The 23,951-nt window shown below is 36.4% G+C and overlaps 1 protein-coding gene across 32 annotated transcripts in view; it reads right to left on the reverse strand.

Annotated features, from left to right (window-relative positions):
* The window catches only part of ADGRL3 (adhesion G protein-coupled receptor L3), a 798,980-nt gene that overhangs the window by 180,059 nt on the left and 594,970 nt on the right, over positions 1–23,951 (reverse strand). For 23 of the 32 annotated variants that reach the window (XM_070505775.1, XM_070505772.1, XM_070505773.1 and 20 more), the window contains 2 exons: positions 4,584–4,886; positions 2,564–2,667 (listed from right to left, as the gene is read on the reverse strand). In XM_070505775.1, the coding sequence (XP_070361876.1) occupies positions 2,564–2,667; positions 4,584–4,886 (407 nt within the window). The remainder of the gene's footprint in view (positions 1–2,563; positions 2,668–4,583; positions 4,887–23,951) is intronic. The other 9 variants (XM_070505777.1, XM_070505770.1, XM_070505758.1 and 6 more) reach the window with 1 other exon arrangement.

Here is a 23,951-nt window from a genome sequence, read left to right on the forward strand (position 1 = left end):
GTTAGAGAAAAAGGGGAAGGTGGGAGCAGAGGAGAGGGGGATTAGACAAGGGAAAGAAAGGCAGGGGAGAGGAAGAAAGGCAGAGAAGGAGATAGGAAAGAGAGGAGGAGTGGGAGGAAGAGAGCAAAAAGCTGAGAACTATGCTGGGTATTTTCCATTTGCTAGTTCAAGGTCCCTTTCCATCTATCTCCATCCTGCTCTCTGCCCCAGAAGGTGGACTTAAATGGCTGTCATTAAGAGAGCCCCTCTTCTCTGGCTTCCATTTGGGTTTGGCCAATGGGGAGGCTGGAGAGGTGAACGAGGAAGGATGGAGAGTGAGGTCAGGATATTTATCACCCTAGCTCTCTTTCCGATAAGTCTTCTCAGGCTAGGCTGTGTCTCTCATCTATAAGTCATCTTTCCTCTCCAGGACACCCTGGTTCTAATTTTTAGCCACTCCTTTGATCCAGCAACCACAGGTCTGGGGTTGGGAATAGCTCCAATCCCTGTTACTAGCTCTGGGTTCCTGCTTAATCCCTTGCAGTTCACCTTTGCTCCCCTAATACCACTCTAAATAAACCCTCTTCGAATGTCCCATCTAATTGCTGTTGGGATCTGGAACTGAGGGAAGAAACAAGCAAAGGTATAAATTCTGTAGAAGACATTTTGGGGAGGAGGGGGAGAAAATATGGACAAATAACTCTGCAAACACTCTACACAAATTTTCTCTTGGAGGTCTACAATGTAAATACTTAAAATGTTGGAGTGTTGTGATAAAGAAACCTGTTCAACTACCATTTATATTCAATGAGTAGTATAAATATTTAGAGGTAAAAGGCACACACCAGGTAAAAGGGTGAACAGAAGTGAAGAGCAACTAGGTAAGTGGGTGTGTGAGATAAAGGCAATCATAATCCATCCATAGTTTAACCAGTGTTGTGGCTAAGCATGATATCTTGATAAAGGTAGACCTGGCCAAAACCTCAGCTCCAACACTGACCTTGGGTTAGCTGCATAAGCCGATTCAGAGTGCTCCAAAGCCTCCTGTTCTACTTTTGAAGATTTTACAAATTTATGAGTAATCAAGCTAAGGTATTATTACACATTCCAATTGCCTAAATTCTATAACCTTAACATAATTATAATACAATTTTACAGACTCTACAGGATTAAACGGAAATGCTCTGGAAGAATGAAACATATTTCTTCTAAAACAAAAACACCCCATCCATAAATCAAATGGGCAACAGCTGTCTGGTCTTTGCAAAGAATTATCTCTTTTGTTATAAGATTAGCAGGTCTGCAGAGGGAAGAAAAGAATTAAGCATCATTATCAGTTAAAGTCACCCAGTAATTTCTGCAATGAAATAGTCCAACTATATTCAGGAATTATGAAAATACGCAGCTTTCTAGGTGAATTATTACTGAATTAATATTAACCCCTGGGCTAAGTATGCAGGGAGTATTTCTTAAAAGTTGCTAATGTAAGGAGATATGCTACTGATCTCTTAATCTGATCACATCCAGCAAGAGTTATTTGCCCTCGGGTCTGAGCTACACTGTAATAAAATCAAAGGACGTAAAAACTGCAGCAGGAACAGTGCTGAAATTGGAGAAGCATCATTATGAATAGCAACAAGTATGGGGATGCATATGTAAGAGGGTAACTAGAGTCAATATAACCACTGTTCTTCCATGATTTAGGGTAAATAGATAGTTACGGCTCATCTGCTAAATGATCTACTGGGTAGATATTTATGGATTATTATACAGTATATTATTGAGGATCAGCCTGGTTAAAAACAAATAGAGAAAAGAGCAAATGGCACAGACAGGCTTTTAGTAAGGCCATCATTTGTAATATTTCTCAGGAAAAATCTCTTTCAGAAATTCCTCAGCATAGCTAATGTGCCATAGAAGGACTCTTCATTTTAGGAGTGCATAAATCCACACAAATTGCTATAATAAGGATTCATCCCATAGCCCTTTTGGCATAAATGCACATCTGGTCTCTGTTTGTAATGAAATCAATTCAAAGCCCCACAGTGCATTAATAATAAAAATGTTCAACATATTGCAACCAAATAAGCCCTGCAAATTTGAGTCTGCAAGATTCTGTCACACATGTGTATACTTTTAACACTGATAAGTGATTACGTTACAGAACATTTATCAAATGCCTTAAAATTCCAGAGGTAGACTTTTTTTCTGTAATTATTATTTCCATAGGAAAATCCATGTGTACGTATACCAGAAGCTTTTGCTTGCTGGATTTATAATACCTCTTGGACTTTCATATTTGTAGTTCACAATACCATAAAAATTTTATTAATAATAAAATTATTATAAGCAATATAGTCTGCCTTAGAGGAAGTTCATGGATTTGCCCTATAAGAACAACAAAATTCCAGAATTAGCTCATAGTATATCAGAGGTTGTCATTAAATCTTAAATTAAATTATACTGGGAGAATTTTTCCACACTAATTTTTAAAAAAATTTTGACTGTTTTGTTTGCAGCAGTTATAATCAACAACAGAGGATGTAGGTTTGACGAAGCATTTCTTGTCAGTCACATGATTTACCTTCTGTGTTATGTGGTTGACCCAAGGAGAAGAACAGTTGCTAAGATCTGGTCCTTGGGGATCCCAGATTCCATCAGGAGCCAGGCATAGATAAGTTGATACTCCTAAAATAATGAGAGAAATAGGTCTGCTTCAAATATTCAAACCATTGTTCTTACAATGACTTTATATCCATAGTATGTTTAAATATGAGCAAAGGTAAAAATGAGATCATTAAACTGAGTTAATGTTGATTAAAACGCCATGTACGATGCCTGGCAAGCAACTGGCTTCAGTGAAATATAATCCAAAAACCAAAAACATTCAATATTTTTAAAGTGCTTGCTGGCAACTATGCTAGGTACAGGGAATAATTTAATGAATCAGATGGATGTGGTACCTGCCTCCATGGGGCTTATTACTTGAGTTTTCAGAGGCAAGGTAGCACTTGAGTCTTAAAAGAATCTGTTTGCAAGTTTTTCAGGAAAGTGGGAAAAGACGTTCCAGGTGGAGGAACAATATGCTCTCTTTGGGAAACTTCAACTGTTTTGAACTGAGGTCCACTGGATAGCGGAGCTTTAGTTAACGGAGTTGGAAAGGTAGGCAACACCAGATCATAAATTCCCTTATCTATCATGTGTGGATGCTAGAAAATCAGTGAAGAACATTAAGCAGAGGAGAGTAATGAGCTGATTTAGGTCTAAGACAGCTGTTACAGTAGCATGGAGGATGAATTTGAAGGAGTGAAGGGGAGGTTGTGAGGAAGCTATTCCAATAATTCAAGTGAGAGACCATGTGGGCCTGAACAGGGGTGCAGCAGAGGGGGCAGAGAAAGGGTACACATAAGACTACAGGAGATGGACAGTCACCTGGGAGGGCTTCAGAAGGTTTCCTTTAAATTGCTTTCCCAATATTCACTGAACAATAACAACGTACTTCTGCAGTGTTTGGTAGTTCGCAAAGTGCTTTCAAATCAAGTCTTTTCACTAATCTTCAGAACAAACATCTGAAGTAGGGGGGCTGTTATTATTTCTCTTTTAGAGCTGAAGAAACTGAGGCCCATAACTAACTAAGGGGACAGTACTAAGAGAGAAGGTTTCAAACTGTTTTCTGATTCCATTACCACAGAAAACTTTAGAACTAAACATTGCCCCCCTTCATACAGGGAAGGAAGATTTCAGAATATTTTTAAACACTTTGCTGACAAAAAACATTAAATGTGCACTTTTATAAAAACCAATATACTTTCTAGTCTTCACGCCACTTCAAATACCACGGAAGTCATAGTGATATATGCATTTCTTTTCTAAGACAAACCTGTCTAAAGTAACCAAATCAATTTCACCTGAAGACACGTCCTTAATGACAGTATTGTGTCATCTATTGTTTAATTTGTTTTATTTCCATATTCTATGGAATGATGCAAATTTTATTCAGTGTATCAAGTATTAGATTTACGAAGATAAATCTATGTAACAAAGAAAAGCAGACTATTTCTGGCTTAAAAATTGCAGGGAATAATATGGTTACTATTTGGGGATATTATGAATTATATCAGTAAAAAAAAAACTGGCAAAAAGGACAAACTTTCTCTTTTGTTAAATTTTAGGTAGTTTCAATGATCATTTTCAACATAGAAGTCCTCATCCTAATTTTCTGCAATCAATATTTGGCAGTTGGTGACAAGCAAGAGAACCAGCCCCCGTTGATCCAGTGAGTTCTCTTGGCTGCTGCATGGAAGAGCTGCCTCTCTGTAGCAGCCGGGCCATGCAGAGCTGAACTGTAACTCAACCCAGAGACCTCACCTTTGGCTGAAAACTACTGATCTCACATGTATTCCCACCAAATTCTCACCTGTGACTTATTCAGACTGCATTTTCAAACTCTGAAACTACGTTGCTTTAAATGGGAATTTAGCGGAGTTCAGAATTTAACCAAAGTGAAGAAACAAAAATATGTAGTGATGAAAGAAAAGAAACACATGCTACAAAAGCAAGCCAAAGTAACACACCTCTAGCTTAGCTCTGTAGGACAGACTTACCTATAGTTCCTGCAGGGCACGGCTGCTTTGCCACCTGTCCTTGACGGGTCTTAAACCACATGATTTCTCGGGCTTCCACAGCCTCACAGCTCTCTTCCTGAGCTGGGATTTGGGATGATGCTGATGGAAGGTGTGTGGTAATGTCGTCAAGCACCTCGACAGCTGGAGATGGGGTGCTGGTACTCCGGTTTCTTCTTCCTGACACTGATGGGGTGGTACTCCTGCCCTGGCTCCAAGTTGTGGTCCTCAGGGTGGTACTGGTGGTGGTGCTTCCCATGCCAAGAGGTCCTGTGGTAGAGATTTCTGGAATAAAATTCAAAAGAAAACACCCACATTGCTGATTCTCAGTAGGACCTCACGATGTCCTAATACTTTAGAAACCACTTGTACTTAACTCAAAGAACCTTAAACATGGGGAAAATAAGCCAATACGAAAGTGTCAGAGTGCCACTTGAGTACCAAAAGAGCCATTTGACCAATGCCAAACATAGGCTTGTTTATGGTTCTTCATGATTCAAGTCACAGAAAAAAAATTACAGTACAATCAGCCCTTCAGGAAGCTTTTTAATGCCTCAGGCCTTTTTGACAACTAGAGGATTAAAATTTAGAGCCCTCTCCTTAGAATTTTCAAACTTGGCATAGAAAAGGAAAAGCCATATACAGCATTCTTTTCCCATTAAGTATCACATGAGTTTCTGAAGATGGCGCAAACTGGGGAAAGGTAAAACAAAACAAAAATAAAGAGAGAGAGAGATCAGAGATTAAAGTGCTCATGAGCTAAAAAGTAAAAAGCAGTTCTGAGTATAGTCTCCTTAACACAAATTAGAATAGCCTAGAAATCTACCCTGATGCTCTTAGAACTAACTCATCTTAACAAAACTTTCAAACTTGACATTTACAGGGGTAAAATATAAGTAGTTTTCAATTAGTTGTGCCCATAAATTATTTTCTAGCTAGATTTTTAAAAATCTAAAACCAGAACAAATGGCGATGGGAAATATATTCTAAGTTCCAAATAAAACTGGTTTGGTTCCTTGACCAGATATTAACAGGTTATTAAACCTATAATATTTCCAAGGGAATGTTCTAACAACACTATGGAAATAATCACTGGAGAGAATTAACTTTCTGGGAAAATATATTCATATTCCCATAATAGGAATGCAAGAGCACACCAGATCTCCACATATACTCTGCCTTCCTAACTGTAAGATTAGAAACTACTCTTGACCTCACTTACTCGCAATAAACTGTAGGGGATTGGCTGTAATCAGATTCAAAGTAGCTCAGGTTTAGGGAACTACAGGGAGTCCTGTGATGAGTCTCCAGCTGTTTGTCATTCATTGTCTGCTTTCTTTAATACGTGATCAACTTGACTCTGCTGCCCCGAAGAGATGCCAAACTCATCACAGTGTATTTGGTCTATATACAGGTTCCAAAAGCAGGATAGAGGTGGCCAGGGGAAGGGATTATGAACTTTCTGGACATTTAATCATTGAAGTTGTAGCATTTTCTAAAGTGATGCTATTTGCTATTTGTCTTCTTGCTTTTGTTCTTCTGTTTCTTCTCCCTCTTCTCAGCTTTCCTCCCCTTTCTCTGTGTTCCCTCTCTATGTGAATGGTAAGGTTTATGATTACATTTACTCAACGTTCATACAAGAAGGCAGAGTATCTTTTTTTCCCCTTCTTCTTCCATAGGCCCCAGATCCCCCAAACTGTCAAGTCTTGTCAATTTTGTCTCATTTCTTTATTTTTCTCCTCCCCAATCACCACTATCTATGTTCACCCCACCATCATCAATGGATGAATACAGCAGCCTTGTAACTGTTTCCCTAACGAAAGTAAGACCAGAACAAAATGGCAACACTGGTATTTTGATATCTATGTATATAATCCGATATGCAGTGAGAAGATTCACTGTCTCTGTCACACAAATCATATACAAGGAGCAATGACACACTATCGCAAGATTTTTGCTCGCTATGACTCTGGACTTGCCATTTTGAATAGATTTGTCTTTTAGAATTGATTTAATATATGTATCATTTGCTCTATTTAAATGATCTAGATTTCAGATTTGTAAAGACTATAGTATCACATCAAAATGTATTTAACAATAGCACCATGTAATGGAAATCAATGTTCTTTATTTTTCTCTAAAATCATCCTATTCAAACAATTCTATACCTTTTGCCAGAGGCATCTCATAGAGTATAAATTGGAATATATCTCTCCCAGATTAAAATCCTTAAACAGTTCTATCTGTCCTCCAAACAAAGGCTGGACTCCTTTTCTTCATACCTAAAGCCCTTCATGAGTTTATTTCTCCAGTTATTTATAATGCCTCTTCATCTTTTAACTCTACTCTTAAACCATACAAAATTACCAGTAATTTCCCAACCGCATCCTGTTCTTTCTGCCTCAGGGCTTTTACACATGCTGCAGTGTTCCTGCCCCCATTTCCACCTGGCTAATTCCTATTTATCCTTTGGGGCTTGGCTTGGATGCCATCTCTATCAAGGAGCCTTTTCAAATGTACCAAGACGGGGTTATATACTAACACGTGTTTTGTTCAAGATTATCTCCTCAGCTTTTAGCCTGTGTCCGATCAAGAGTAAATAAGCTCTCAGTCAAGACACATGAACATCACGGATAGGTCAGGAAGCAGGGGAGGGTTCATTTGTGAAATAGCACAAAAGAAGGGAAAGGATAACTAGAGGGAAATAGCAAACGGGGTAGCTAAGAGTCCCTACAGTTGGGAGGCTGCAAAGTCATTTTATAAATGCATCTTATCCTATCATTAAGAAAACCAGCAGACCATTCAAAGACAAAATAAGCAGGGAGAATATGAAGCCTCCTCTTCCCCTAAATGACCTCATCTCAGAACATTCAGATTTAAATTGAATATACTCTTGTGAAGCAATAACACTGATAAAAGAGATTTTTTTTAAAGTTTGATTTGTTATGAAATACATTGCAAGGACTTAGTTTAATACAGACATGCTAACATTAAGGATCAGGATAGAACTGATTTTCTTGGAAATTTGCCTCAGAGAGATGTCTACAAGCAGTGACATATTATTCCATTTGACTTTAAGCAGAATAAAAGCCAAATTTAAAAGCTCTCCTTAATCCCCCATCCCTGCACTTCCCTTTACTGCTATGTAAGACTCCCAAGGGCTCCGCTCAAGGCCAGCTTTTGGCAAAATAAGTACTAGTGATATACATGTTGTCACCAGTGCCCGAGACAGAACCTGTCTTATTACTAGGTACTGCGAAAAAAGACCTAGATTCACTGAAGAATCGTAGCAATACACTTTGATAGGCCAAGTTCCAGCCCATGTCAGGCGCTGAACAGTCTTACTGTATCTTTCAGTAAGCGAGAGGCAATATGACACTTTTCTAGTGTAGCTCGTTATTGAGTCTTACCTGATGATACAGCTAGTTAATAAAACCTGATGTTATTAAGTGTGGTTGTGGTTGTATATCAGAGAAAGGTTATGGTGTAACAGAAAATAAGTTTGAGTGACTATATACATGTAACCCTTTATCAAAATTGAGTAATTTACCTTATTATGATACCTTATAATTTTGCTATCAGTATTGTGCTCTTGTGCTTACGTAGATTAATATTTTCATAAAAGTAACTAAACAAAACTCCATATTAACATTTTCTCCTCATAATTAACCTTATTTCCAAAAGAAAATTTCAATTTTCCTGTCCCCTGAAATTTACTGCTCATGGCTTATTTCATTCTTATATTTTGATTTATTTATTTAATTCATTTTTCCTTCAGACTGCTTTGAAAAGAATGAATATTATTTTGACTGTTACTACAAGTTATAGTTTGTGCAGTATATCAATGGAAAACAATAAAAATAACCAACACTTGTATAGTGCTTTGCATTTTGCAATGTTTTTCTTTATCTCTATTATCTCCTTGAATTCTGACTAAAAGATGTGCCCAGTAATTGTAACTATGAATTCCTAATTTTACAAACAAGCAAACATATGGGAAAGATAACTAGAGGGAAATGGTAAGTGAATCAAACGGTAAGTGAATCATAATAATACATGTTGTAAGTAAATCAGTGTCCCCTGAGTCCACGTTCCATGTTTTTCATAATATGCTATCAAAAATGATATTCTGAATTATTTCAGGCATTCTACAGCTAGGAGTCTTCCACAGTGTTTTAAGAAGAGACTGAAGTAAATAAAATGATTCTAATAAAATATTACTATCCTTGATCACAAATCATATTTATTATTTTGGAGGAACATTGTTATGGACTTAACTGTCTTCCCCCAAAATTCAGGTCGAAGTCCTAACCCACACGTGATTGTATTTGGAGATAGGGCCTTTAAAGAGGTAATTAGAGTTCAGTGATGTCAGAGGGTGGGGCCCTAATCCAATAGAACTGGTATCCTTCAAAGAAAAGGAAGAGATACCAAGCACGGCCTCACAGAGTAAAGGCCACGTGAGAACCAGTGAGAATGCGGCCATCTGTAAGTCAAGGACAGAGACCTCAGGAGAAACCAACCCTGCCAGAGCCTTGATCTTGGACTTTTAGCCGGCAGAACTGTGAGGAAACGACTTTCTGTTCTTGAAGCCACCTAGTCTGTGGTATTTTGTTATGGCCTTAGACTAATATGGGCATCTTCTAAAAAACGTAATATTTAAGAGAGAATATAAAACTAGAGAATCAATGATAGGATAAACTTCACTTCACAATAGAAGAAATGTTTACCTTCTACTCATAAAGTACAGAGATTTTATTCCTGATTCTCTTTCCTTTTTTCCTTTCCTCTCTGAAATATGTATCTCCCCTCATGGTTTTCCCTTTACAAACCTTTCTATTGTGCTAACTTCATTCTCACATATAATATTTTGACTAACTACAGAAGCCTTTCCTTCTCCCCACTCTCCAAATATTTATTTAAATCCATGGTTAATTATTGAAGAAACCTTCCCTAGGGCTTGATAGAGGAAATAAGAATAGTAAAACCGTAACAACACTGTAAATGGCTTTTGTCTACTTGTGCAGTGCTCAGTGTAGAAGAAAGAAATTCTGCCTGACCCCATCAGTTGGTGGTAGCAGATTTGATTACACCTAGATTTTAACAAGAAACTTTAATATTACCAGTCATGAAATTATCCAATTCTTTTCAGAATCCATTTATGATACTTGGCTCTATGGCCTCTTGAGACATTGAAATTCCACGTACTACCAGCCATGTAGGGGTATATTTATTTTTGTAATTTGATCCATTCATATTTTCTGATTCTCTAATAGGATATTATCCTTGTTGTAAACAGAGGAAACTATCTATTCTAATTAAACATGAACTTGTAATGGCCTTACCATGTAACATAAGAGGCTAAAATACAGGATTTTGTGGGCATCTTATTAAAATTATCTGCTACATTTTTAATCCCTACCAGGCCAGGAACTATGTTGTATGTTTTATACATGTGCTCTAATGTGGTACTCCGAACAATCTTTGGGTAGGTATGTGTACTTTCATTTTGGGGATGAAAGAATTCAAATTAAGGGGCCGGCCCCCTGGCTGAGTGGTTAAGTTTGCCCACTCCGCTTTGGTGGCTCAGGGTTTCACTGGTTCGAATCCTAGGTGCGGACATGGCACCGCTCATCAAGTCATGCTGAGGCGTCACTCCACACGCCACAACTAGAAGGACCCACAACTAAAAATACACAACTATGTACCGTGGGGCTTTGGGGAGAAAAAGGGGGAAAAAAAAGTCAAATTAAGGAATTCTCCCAAGCTTACATAACTGACAAGTGACAGGACCAGGATTCTATCCAACAATATGAAAATCCCTCCCTTTCCCTTAGGTCTATGTTGTTAAAAATTCAGGCAAAATTTAACAGAAACACATATGCAAAAACTCAATGAATTTGGAAATTAATTTGTCTCAAACACTGCTCACACGTACTTTTATTGGTATTGCTATGGCCCAGACCTATTGGGTACTTACTGAGCACTTATTATGGATCACGCTTATTCTGAGCACTTCACAGTAACCAGCCCATTTAATTCTGATAACAAATCTGTGAGAAGGTTCTACTAATTATCCTCATTTTATAGATGGTGAAACTGAAGCACCAAGAGATTCAGTAATTTTTCAAAGGTTAAAAGTTCATCAGTAGAAGAACAGAGAAACAACCTAGGCACTGCTGCAGAGACCCCACTCTTAACCACATTAACTTGGAGGGAATATTGAGAACCTGAACTTGATCCACAGGAAAGCAGCTGCCCACTGCTATTGAAAGTGGAGGAAGTAATTCTTTTTGAGATAATTTCTTTCTCTTTATGGCATTTTGAATCCTCCTGAGGTAAGGATTCAGGACCAGTTAAGAAAAAACCATAGAATCCAGAAAACTTAATACATTGTTCAGTATACAAGGAGGCAATAAACAACAGGAAACAATAATGTGAAATAAGAGTTGGCTTTTCTCAAGCATATATTAGATCCTAGGCAGTGTGCTAATGCTTTCCATGCATAATTGAGCTACAGAGAGGTTAAGTGAATTTCCTAACTTTACACAGTTCATAAGTGGTAAAGCCAGGATTATAATACAGATATTTTGACTCTGAAACTCATGTGTATCCATATTATCTGATAATGGTTTGATGTCATTTCTTTTTTAAGTATCAAGTATGGCATATATTATTTGCCTATAGGAAAGCTCACCTCTAAGAATTACAAGATTAAATCTCTCCATCAGTATTTATTTATTTATTTTATTATTTTTTTTAAAGATTTTATTTTTTTCCTTTTTCTCCCCAAAGCCCCCCAGTACATAGTTGTGTAGTCTTCGTTGTGGGTCCTTCTAGCTGTGGCATGTGGGATGCTGCCTCAGCATGGTTTGATGAGCAGTGCCATGTCCGCGCCCAGGACTCGAACCAACGAAACACTGGGCCGCCTGCAGCAGAGCACACGAACCTAACCACTCGGCCACGGGGCCAGCCCCTCCATCCATATTTATTAACCAACTACCATATGACAGGTGTTGTACTGGGAGTAAAATGTTGAGTATAGTTATGTTCCTTGTCCCATGAAGTCCTCTCTAGGAAGCTTTATAGAAAAATCTACTGAGGAAGGTAGGAAATAGAAAGAGGAGAAATACGCCAACTGTATGTATTCATTCAGTATACATCAATTGGTGTTTGTTTTGTATTACACATGGTACTTGGCAGCAAGGATCCCAGGATGAAGCCAAGAAGACCACCCTCAAGAATATTTTAATGTACTATATTTTGTGGAAGCTACAACACTATCAATTATTCTTTCTGCCACTCAGAAAGAAAAAACAATTTCTGCCAATTAAACTTTGACCTGACTACAATTGTTAGGTATATTCTAACTTATGAAATGCTAAAAGGTGAAAAAATGAGAATCTTAGAGCTGATAAAATATTGTAATTACAGAAATGTCTCTTTAGCACAATGAGATAAACACTTTATCGTTTAAAGAAATGTGAATTTGGACAAATTATAATACCTCTCTGTATCTTATTTTCACTAAAGTGAGATAATAATATACACACTAATTTGAGAAAGAAATGGCAATATGGGTTTAAAATATTTAGCATAGTAAATGACAGAGAATAATATATTAATAAACATTTAGTATCAGTAATAATATTGATATTTACTCCTTAATTCAGTCAAGAATTATTGATTGCTTACTATGTGCAAATTGCTATTCTAAATGCTGGGGATAGAGACGTAAATAACAAAAACAACGAAAAATAAAAAACCCCTGCTCTCACAGAGCTTTCATTTTAGTAGGAGAGATAAATACCAAATAGAACAAAAAAATTAAAATACACAGTATATCAGACATTTTAAAAGTGCTTAAGGATAATAAGAAAATATAAAGCAGGGGTAAATAATAGGAAGTGTTGGGGGAAGGGAACTGCAATTTTCAAGAGGATGTCAAGCATGGCCCAGCTGTCATGGTGACAAGGAAGACCTAATGGGAGCTTTCCAGGTAGAGGGAACAGCATCTGCAAAGGCCTTAGACACAGGGAGGTGACAGTGTGCCTGGAGCAAAGTGTGTGAGGGAAAACCAGTGTGAAATGAGATTGGAGAGGTGGTGGGGGTCTGTAGCCCATAGTCCTTTACATGAGCACTTTGGCATTTACCCTACCTAGGTGGGAAGTCATTGGAATGTTCTGAGCAGAGGAGTGACATGACCTGACTTAGGTTCACTTGGGTGGTTGTGTTTAAGAGTGACTGAATGGGAGAAGAGCGGAAGTAGGGAGAACAAGTATCTATTTGGCTCTACATGTGAGGTGGCGGTGGCGATGATGATGACTAGAAGACTAGGGGATCCATACACACACAAGAGTATGGGGGTGTGAGAGAGGAGGTGATAGCTTTTGAGTATGGACACTATGATCCTCACCGGCACATGGGAAGCCTTTAATAATTGTTGGTTGAATTGAACTAATGTTGCCTCTTCATTTTAACAAAAGAAGAGTTAGCCCTTCTTATGCAAATTCTTTTCCAGCTCCAACTCAGTTACTATCACTTATTTAAAATTGAAACAACCACATAAACATTGACTTCAAACAGCGTGAAAATATTCCTGAAGATTCCTGAGGTATAACCAAGTTACCTTAGTGTTCTCATTACTGTAAAATTTCTACAAGTTTTAATTTATGAGAATATTAAGTAAACTTTGGTGGTGACAAAACCATGCAAAACAAACAAACTGGGGAAATAAATTCAACTGCATTTGAGTTTACTGATTTCTCAAACAACCAGTAAAACATTCAAAGAGGGTAAGCAGTTAAATTGGTGTCAGGATTTAGAACAATTTCTTACTCCTAGTCTCAATACTGTATTTTATTCTCCTGGTTTTGATATCATTGTTATCCAGTTACTGGAGTTATTGCCTCATATTTGCAGTGACATATGTTTTATTATTAACTTGTAAATTGTAGTTTACCTATGAAGATAAAGTGATATTGAAATACAAGAGTTATGCATGACTTATATATAAGTTCAAAGTTAAAATAAATTCAAGAAAAACAAAATTATTCTCTGTGTTTGGACGTGAAACACTCAAAGTGAAGGGGTTCATAATTTAAGCTCTATGTTGCTTTTTTTTTAAGAACGCAATTTTAGTAACTTTGATCTATTGCAGATACTTGAAAAATATTTATGTACCTGTCCTTGTTACATACGCATGTTTCCAAGAAACTGATAAAATACAAGGTCCTATTTCAGGGTGGATATTATTGTTGGTTGGTTGTTTTGTTGTTTATGTTTGGCATCAGGAGAAAAGCAAGATATTATTTTGCTTTTTAAGTACCTCAAAATATTTCTTAAAAAGAACCAAAAAACCTTGAGCACTGATTTTTCATCAAATAAACTTAAGAACGACACAAACAGGAGATCCAACTAGCTGCTAGAATAAGAACACAAAGTTGCTTAAAACATGGCCCTTGGTGGGCCGGCCCCATGGCCGAGTGGTTAAGTTCGCACACTCTGCTACGGTGGCCCAGGGTTTCGCTGGCTCGGATCCTGAGCGCAGACGTGGCACCGCTCATCAGGCCACGTTCAGGCGGCGTCCCACGTACCACAACTAGAAGGACCCACAACTAAAATATACAATCATCTACTGGGGAGACTTGGGGAGAAAGAGCAGAAAGAAAAAAAATAAGGAAGATTGGCAACAGTTGTTAGCTCAGGTGCCAATCTTTAAAAAAAAATGAAAAACAAACAAAAAACACATGGCCTTTCTCAAGGAGTTTATGGGTGGGCAGGCTAATTTTATTATGGGTTGTAGAAAGTCAAATCTTGACTCTTCACTGTGCCCATCCTTTCTCTAACACTGATGAGGCCAGTAAACATTTCATTTTTTCAAATAATTTAAATTATAAAAAAGAAAGCTGCATAATTGGCATATAAATGATTCTTAATTTCAAGTAAAACCACAAACATATTGGAGTTCCTTTCAAATACTTAATAATCAGCATGTAAACTATAGACTTGATAAATTAAATCAATCTGCCAAAACCACATTTAAACTCTACAACTCTTCCTGGGTGCAAGGAAATTGGACATTCCACTTTGTTTTCCATGCAAATATACTACTTGACATATATTAAATATTCAATAATGCACAATATCTGAGTAATAGAATAAATATCTTTGCTTTATTTTTAAAACTATTTTCAGATCTATGTATACTACATCTTAATTACATTGAGATTTTCATAAAGTTGGATTAAATAATTTGATCACTCACTCCAGATTAAACTTTGTAAGAAGATTTAATATCCCAGAGTTTCAAATTTTCACTTACACAACATTAATAGTCAAACACATGTAACAGAAATTATAGATCTACACTCTGAAGAAATAAATATTTCTATAGACACTAATTGACAATTACTTGCTTCAAAAATAAAAGAAAGGGGTAGAAATCATCTCTGTTGAGAGGATTAAGTGGTTGAGTGATTAGGCCAATGTATTTTCTGTATAGATTCAGGAATAAAATTCAGGACATTTATCTCTAAGGCAAATGCTTTGGACTAGTTCTCAAGTTGAGAACTTAGTGACTTCTCTTCCCTCATATATGTACCAAACAATTTATTTTCTTCCAACTATCACGCCAACCCTGCCTATCCAACACCCTCCAAATTAATAGAGCAATAAAAACCTCCCCTTTTGCTCTCTCCTGATTATTTTCTTTTTAAGAGGATGGAGTCATGCATTCCACAAGTAGTGATATCTAAGTCAGAGAAGCAAATTGCTTAGAGAAAATCTGCCCACCTGATAATGATTTTTCAAGTTTCTCTGCTAAAAAAATACACACACACACAAATATATGCACATCATAGAAATATTCCAACTTGCTAGGAACCTAAGTAAATAAAATGGATACTGATTATACTGAGCTCTTCTATTCCAAAAGAATTATGCTCATTTTCAGAGACTTATAAGAGACCTCGAAAGCCTCACAAAACAGTTCATTTACTGTATTAATAATAAAATAAAAGACAGTGAGGTGTACTGAAAAGAGCATTGATTTTAGGTCCAAATATGAGATGGTCATCTACTAGCTGTGTGGCTTTGGGCAAATTAATCTTCCAGAAACTCAAAATTTCCTTATCTTTAAAACTATGGATTTTAAAATGTGGATTCCTATATTTACTTTGATAATACTGACATACAATAGACATTCAGTAATAATAATATTATAATCAAATTCAAGTTATCGCAAGATGCCATCACCTCTTTCAGGAGAGCTATAAACAGCCAGCTAACTCAAAAAAGTGAACTATTTCCTGCATTTATATAACAAGAACTGAACTTAAACCAGCCTGAAGTAAAATTATAAAGTTCACCTTTTTCACCTTAATCTCTGAACAACATTTAAAACCCTCTTAGTAATCAAGCACTGACTTTATCCAAACTAGCTTTGGAAAAGATCAGTGATACTGTTATTTGCACGTCAAAGGGAAATAACATATTTTTGGAGGAAGAATAATGTAAATAAAGAGAAAAATATTTCTTCGAAATCATTTGCCTGCTCTGTGGTATTTCAAAATTTGAGATGATAGTATTTAGGAGCACACGATATAACAAATCTGTTTTCAAAAAACAAAATTCAGTATTTAGCGTTGAAAGTAAAATAGTGGGGGTAAGGGGGAGTTGGGGAAGGAAAGGGACATTTTAAATCAATATTGAAATATATAACATGAATAAGATCAAACTATTGTGTAATCAAAATTATAGATTGCCCACATAATTTAAAGTCCACAAGTGATAACAGAATTCTGTCCTTAGCTTGATCTCTTGGAAGCATAGCCTGATCTTTATATAGGTAAGTGTAAAAATTTGTGTAACACTCTCTGCAGGCCAAGCTTTAGACTCTTTTGCTAGCCCAAAAGCCCCATGAAGACAGACTCTTGCTGTTTGCTCAGCAGTGATTCTCAATGCCTTCTACAGCCTGTGACACAGAGGAGGCTGCTCAATTAATATTTGTTCAATAAAGGCACTCTAACATCAACCGCCTCGACTCACTCCACAATGTTAACATTGTGACTTGAAATTTCATCGCTGTTACACCCTAAGAATAATGCCTTTCTAATTCTTCACCACTGTTCCCCTAAGCCTGTCCTATTACCATAGCCTTTTTAGAAATCTTTTTATTTTGAAATAGGTATAGATAGCTTCACAGGAAGTTGCAAAAAAAGTAGAGTCCCTATCTTCAGCTTCCTCCAATGAAGAGACATTATATAACTACAGAACATCAAAGCTAGGAAATGGGCATGGTACATAACTGTTAATTTGACTACAGACTTTACTCAGTTTTCACCATTTTTTTAAACTTGCATTCATTTATGCATGTATGCGTATAGTTCTATGCAATTTTATCTCATGTATAGATACCACCACATTCCAGATACAGATCTATTCCATCACTACAAAAGAATTACCTTGTGTCATCTCTTTGATTTCATACCCAAAGACCACCATCCTTATCTCCTGGCAAAGACTTATGTATTTTCCATCTCCATAGTTTCATCCTTTCAAGAATGTTATATAAACAGAATCATAAGCATGAAACCTTTTGCGATGGACTTTTTTCACTAAGCATTATGCTCTTGTGGTCCATCCAGGTAGTTGCAGCTATCAATAGTTAAGTCATCTCCCTGCATCATCACATGGATACCTATTATCTATCTTTCACCTTGTACTTGAAGTGATCTTTGAAAAATGCAAATCTGATGTTGTTGCTCTTTAAAAGCTCGTAACTGATCTGATTATAAATTTGAAATCCTTAAACACGGCTTAAAAGGCCCTCTAATCCTCACCCTGACTACCTCTCAAGCATCCACTTAAGCCTCCCTTCTTTTGCTCTCTGCCTTCTCACCATCGTGGATTTATTTCCTGTGTCCCAAAAAGGCCCCTTCTTAACTTCAAAGACGTGAATGTTTCTTTCTGGAATACTCTCTTCTCGATCTTAACTATTCTTCCTTCCCACATCCCACTCCCTTTGGTTGGCTAAATCACTAATCCTTTTGATATCTGTGATTTGTAGTGATTGTAAGCAGAAAATGGGAAAGAATGGATGAAACTGTCATTTTGGATTACTCATACTTGTATTCAATATATGTTTCTTATTTTTAGGATATTAACTCAGAATAACAATTCAAGATTTCATTCTTCCTGGGAGTGATAATTTTTTATACCACTAGCTAGGTAGAGCCACATGAAATGGTGTCTGTCTGCATATGAGTACCAGCTTCTACACTTTCTAGCTGTGAAACTTTGGGCAAATCTCTAAACTAGGAAGAATATTAGTTCCCTTTAAAAAATTGGGTAAAATAGACTTACGAATAATAATGTAATATTGTATATCTAGTACAGATCCTGGCATATAATAAGTGCTCAATAAATATTATGTGTGCTTGTGACTATCTATATGAGATACATAAATGATGCATTCACACAAGGAAGTTATTTGTAAAGAACAAAAAATCTATTTGACTATATAATTTCCATGTCCCTCCAAATTACGCATTGAGTACAACTTATATAAAATAGAAATTCTGAATTCTCTTGTGAAAGTGAAAAGTACACTTGATATCTACCATAATGCAATTTTATCAGTCATCACGTATATATTAAATACCACAGAATATGTCTTACAGTATATCTAATAGATCAAATCATAGCTGAAAGAACTATAATTATTTGCACATCTTAACACAACACAAATGGATAAAAGATTCAATGTAATCATAAAACTCTTACTCACTAACATTCGTCCCTATTTGCTTAACAATGAATCTCTTTAATATTATAACCTTTGTAGTATCACACTCTCACTGCTGAAATTAATTTCTGACATTGTGTACAAATTAAGCCAATTTGAAATGAAAAAAGAAACAGAGTTGCACATCAAGGAACCAAACTTCAGCATACACTTAGAGTAAAAGTAAACAGAGAAATCGCCCCACCAAGGATCTAGTAAACAAAATTTACTATATCAAGACAAATTTAATTTATGGTAGAGAGAGGTTCAATACCTTTTTTTTTTTTTTTGCTGAGGAAGATTTGCCCTGAGATAACATCTGTGCCAATCTTCCTCTATTTTTTGTGTGTGGGACACCTACACAGCGTGGTTGGTGAGTGGAGTAGGTCTGCACCTAAGATCTGAACCCATGATCCCCAGCTGCTGAAGCAGAGTGCATGGAGCTTTAAACACTTGGCCGTGGGGCCAAGCCCAGTTCAATACCATTTTTGAGTTATGTAACTCACATTACCTTCAATTATTAGTTATTCTATTTATCCTATTTACAATTATATATTCTAAATGCAGAAGAATCTTTCCCTATCACTAGCAATGGAGAAAGAACCCAAAATGGCCTTTCCACTCCCCAAACCCCACATACCCAACCTCCAAATAATGAGAAAATTCTTAATACAGAGAAAGAAAATGAAACAGACAGAAGAGGGGGCAAGCAAACAGTAGCAAAACACAAGTCTACAGAAAAAAAGCTAGGCACAAATAAAGTGAAGCAATTTTGTGAGTTGACTATAGAAAGAGCACTTTGATGTTATTGCAAATATTCTACACAAATGAAAAAGTACTGTACACGTAGTGTACACATAGTCACTATGTGACAGTCATCTGAGGTCTCCCTTCCTTCTAGTTCCCTAAATGATAATGCATATATGTCACAAGCAAGTTTTTTACATTTAATCTACTAACTTTTAAAGAATAGCAACGTTTTTAAAATGCAAAAACAAATAGAACATAAAAATAACTTCCCTATGGCAGACAGATTCCTAAGTGGCCCCATGATCCCTACCTACTGGTATTCACACTTTTGTGTAATTCCGTACCCTTGAGTAAGGAATGCAGTACCTTCACTTGCTTCTACCCTAGAGAATATGGCAAAGGTGGTGGGATATAAGTGATTATGTGCACAATTTACATTACATATAATGATAACATCTGTCTTATCAGAAGACTTTTCCTTCTGGCTTTGAAGAAGTAAGCTGCCACATTGTGAGCTGCCTATAGAGAGGGCCATGGGACAAGCAGATGAGGACAACAGCCAGCAAGAAACTGAAGCCCTCAGTCTGACAGTCTGCAGGGTACTGAATGCTGCCAACAACCACATGAACTTGGAAACGATTCTTCCCCAGTCAGTCGAGCATTCAGATGAGAACTCATCCCTGGGTGGCACTATGATTTCAGCCTTAGAAAACCCACCTAAGCTGTGCCTGGACTTCTGACTCACAGAATCTCTGAGATAATAAATGTGCATGTTTTAAGCCACTAGATTTGTGGTAGCACTGGTATATACCATAGAAAATTGAATCCCTAACTCTTTTCTCAGTTGTAAACATTTGGGAATTAGAATTTAAAATTTAGGATATGATTTGGCTTCATATCTTTATTGACAGCAGGAATTCTGAACCCTGATACTATTGGCATTTTAGGGCACACAATTGTTTGTTTTGGAGGGAGACGGGGGGGGTTGTCCTGTGCGTTGTAGGATGCTTAGCAACACCCCTGGACTTTATGCACTATATGCCAGTAGTGCTCATTACCTCCAGTTGTGACAACCAAAAATATCTTTAGAAATTGCCAAATGTCCTTTAGGGGCAAAATCACCTCTGTTTGAGAACCACTGATTTAGAGGAATTTCTTCGTTTACCTCTAATCTGCATTTGTTCATTGAGAGGGCTATTGCATGCTGATAATGGTTTTAGGATCTTTTAAATATATATTAATCTAAACATGAAATGACTGGATGGTTGCTTTTCAATTTGTGAAATGGCTCAAAGGCTGTAAATAAAAGGAAATTGGATGGCTTTCAAAAACAGATTATGCTTTTTCAGTTTCTAGTGATTCAATGTTTCTAAGACACACTTCCACAAACCACAGTTAATATTTAAATGTTGGTTTTATTTTGCTGTTTCACTTAAGGAGAACATGCATAACAACACACCAGGACATTAGTGAAAAGCACAAAATACAAAGCATCCCAATTGCATGCTTGAATTGGGTCAAAGATGGGAGGAGTTGGTGAGAGAAAGAGAAATTGTAGCGGCTTCATGCTTTCTGATTCCAGAGATTGCACTGCACAGAATGAATTCTGCCAGCCTCTTGTTTACTACATTATATCTGCCTTTCAAAGATGTTCAAATGCCTCTAGTGTCCAGTTGCTTTTTGAGTGAGAAATCTGAGGACGAAACTTCTTGCTTCATTGCCATTCCATTCGGTGATCACACATTTTTAGCTTTCACATAAGCACACCTCATAGATATGTTCTCAAGTTAAACATTTAAGGAAGGAATCATGAAAAACAAACAAACCTGTTCTCTGAAACTAGTTTGTATCTTCCCTTTCCCATTTATTATACAGTTGGATTCACATCATTAACATGCAAATCATACCACACTGCCGTGCATTTTAAACAAAGAACTGAAAGCAGGGCTTGTAATTTCCTTATGGGTTGATAAACTGATTTTGCCTTAAGAGCATAAAAGAAACTCTGATCACTTTATGTTCACATTTCTTGGATTAAATAATAATTTCAAAGCTAAACAAAGAAAATTACTACTTTTCTCACTTTGCCCATGAACATTGTTTAAGTTACCCCAATTTTAGAGTGAAAATCTAAATACCATTATAACCAAGGTAAATTGAAAAAATACTCTGGTTTTCTTTTTGGTTGGTTGTTTTTTTCTGGAATAGAAAAGGTTTTATCTTGTCTGAATTTCTACTATTTTTTTAAATAAGGAAGGTTAACATTGAGACTAGAAACTGACTTGAGATGTATTAAATAAATGTCTGATTTAAGCCACAGGAAAAAAAAGTCTAAAATAATAAATAGACAAATGTAAATCATCCTACAGATTATATATCCTTAGTGTCACCAGTACTCCTAAGTACATGATGATATAAACTAGTATGGAAAGAGCAGGAAAATCAAAAATAGTTTCAGAGACCCCTTCTTACTTGAGAGAGAGAGAGAAATAAAAAAAAGACAAAAAAAGACAATTCTCTGCCTCCAAGAAGGCAACACGACTAACAATGATCATTACATTCCTCTGCTCACCTCCTTTCCATGGTTCTCTCCTGTCTATAGGGTATAAGATTAACGTTTTTAGAGTGTCTATAAGAGATCCTCAATAACACGGCTTCTCCTTTTCTCTACAGCCTTATTTATAACCACTTCCATTGGCTATCCTCTGATCCAGTTGTTTAAGAACTATTTTTAGTGTCCAAACATACCAGGCTGTTTGAGATCTGGGTGTATCTGTCACTTCTTTTATGTGATACCATTCATTCATTGAACAAATATTTACCAAATATCTGCTATGTGCCAGGTATTTTCTAGAGACTAGAGATAGAGCAAGAAATTAACGAGCAAAAATTCTTCCCTTCATGAGGAAGGAAATAATAAACAAAATAAATAAGTAAAACAATTGTATGTTAGATAGTAATGAGTGCAAAGGAGAAAATTTTGAAATTTAGATTGGTGATAAAGGCAGGCCCACCTAACTGAAAGGTGACATTCGAAGGCAAGGAAGCAATGAGTCATAGAGATAACTAGGGAAGATCATTATATACAGAGGGAATAGCAAGTAAAAGGAGCATGCCTCTCTGCATCCTTCTTTCCTTAACTTTTTAAAATAGCTTTATTGACATATAATTCACACACCATATAATTCAGTTATTTAAACTATACAATTCAACAATTTTTAGCATATTCGTAGAAGAGTATATCCATCACCACAATCTATTTTCGAACAATTTTGTCACCTGAAAAAGAAACCCCAGACCAATTAGAAGTCACTCCCCACTTTCCCCAAACCCTTAGCTGTAGGAAACAACAATCTACTTTATGTCTCTAGAGATTTGCCTATTCCAGACATTTCATATAAATGGAATCATACAATATGTGGCCTTTTGTGCCTGGTTTATTTCACTTAGTATAATGTTTTCAAGGTTCTTCCATGTTGTAGCATAAACCAGTACTTCATTCTTTTTTATTGCTTAACAATATTCTCTTTATGAATATATCATATTTTATTTATCCATTCATGTGGTAATGGACATTTGGGTTGTTTCTACTTTTTGTCTATTATAAATAAATGCTGCTATGAACATTTGTGTACACTTTTTTATGTGGACATATGTTTTAATTTTTCTTAGAAAATACCTACAAGTGAAATTGCTGGATCATATGGTAGCTCTTTGTTTAACCATTTGAGGAGCTGTCAGACTGTTCTCCAAAATGGCCATACAATTTTACAATCCCACCAGCAGTGTATGAGTGTTCCAATTTCTCCATATCCTTGTCAACACTTATAGTTAGCTGTGTTTTTTATTACAGTCTTTCCAGTGGCTATGAAGCATTATCTCTTTGTAGTTTTGATTTGCGTTCCACCGATGGCTAATAATATTGCCCATCTTTGCAGGTGCTTATTGGACATTTGTATATCTTCCTTTGAGAAATGTCTATTCAGATCCTTTGCCCAATTTTTAACTGGGCTATTTGTTATTTTGTTATAGAGTTGTAAGAATTCTTCATATATTCTGAATACAAGTTTCTTATCAGATATATGATTTGCAAATAATTTCTGCAATTCTGTGGTTGTTTTTTCACTTTCTTGACAGTGTGCACACTTGTTTTTCATTTTGATGAAGACCAACATATCTATTTTTTTGGTGTTGCTTGTGATTTTGGTGTCCTAAGAAAACACTGACTTATCCAAAGTTATGAAGATTTATTCCTACACTTTATTCTAACAATTTTACAGTTTCAGCTCATATGATTAGGTTCATGAGTTAATATTTGCATGCGGTATAAGGTCTGAGTCCAGCTCCAATCAGTGGATATGGATATCTAATTGTCTTAGCACCATTTGTCGAAAAGATTACTATTCCTTTCCCATTGAATTATCTTGTCCTTACCTTGCTGTGTCTAGTGTGTACCTACCCACCATTCAAAGCAACTCAAGTTCTACTCACGCTGTCAACAATTATATAACTGTGTTGTTTTAAAACTTGAATCAGTGCAATGAGTTTCCCAGGACGGCTACCATGTTTTGTTTTGTTTTTCTTTCAGTTTTGAATCTCTCAGGGCTTGCTACATAACAGGCACTTGGTCAATGTTTGGTAAGTTACAAAGGACCTTTCAGATGGATCTTGGATGATTGGTAGTACTCTGATGACTAATAGTACCAACAGAAGGCATTTAAATTTACAAAGCTACAAAAGCAGGCTGAAGTAATACTTTTCAGTCCCTTGAATGTCTTGCTAAGGACTTTAATTGCCTACTAAATTAGAAATTA

The sequence above is a fragment of the Equus asinus genome, chromosome 3, assembly GCF_041296235.1.
Source record: "Equus asinus isolate D_3611 breed Donkey chromosome 3, EquAss-T2T_v2, whole genome shotgun sequence".
In the NCBI taxonomy this organism is placed as follows: Eukaryota; Metazoa; Chordata; class Mammalia; order Perissodactyla; family Equidae; genus Equus; species Equus asinus.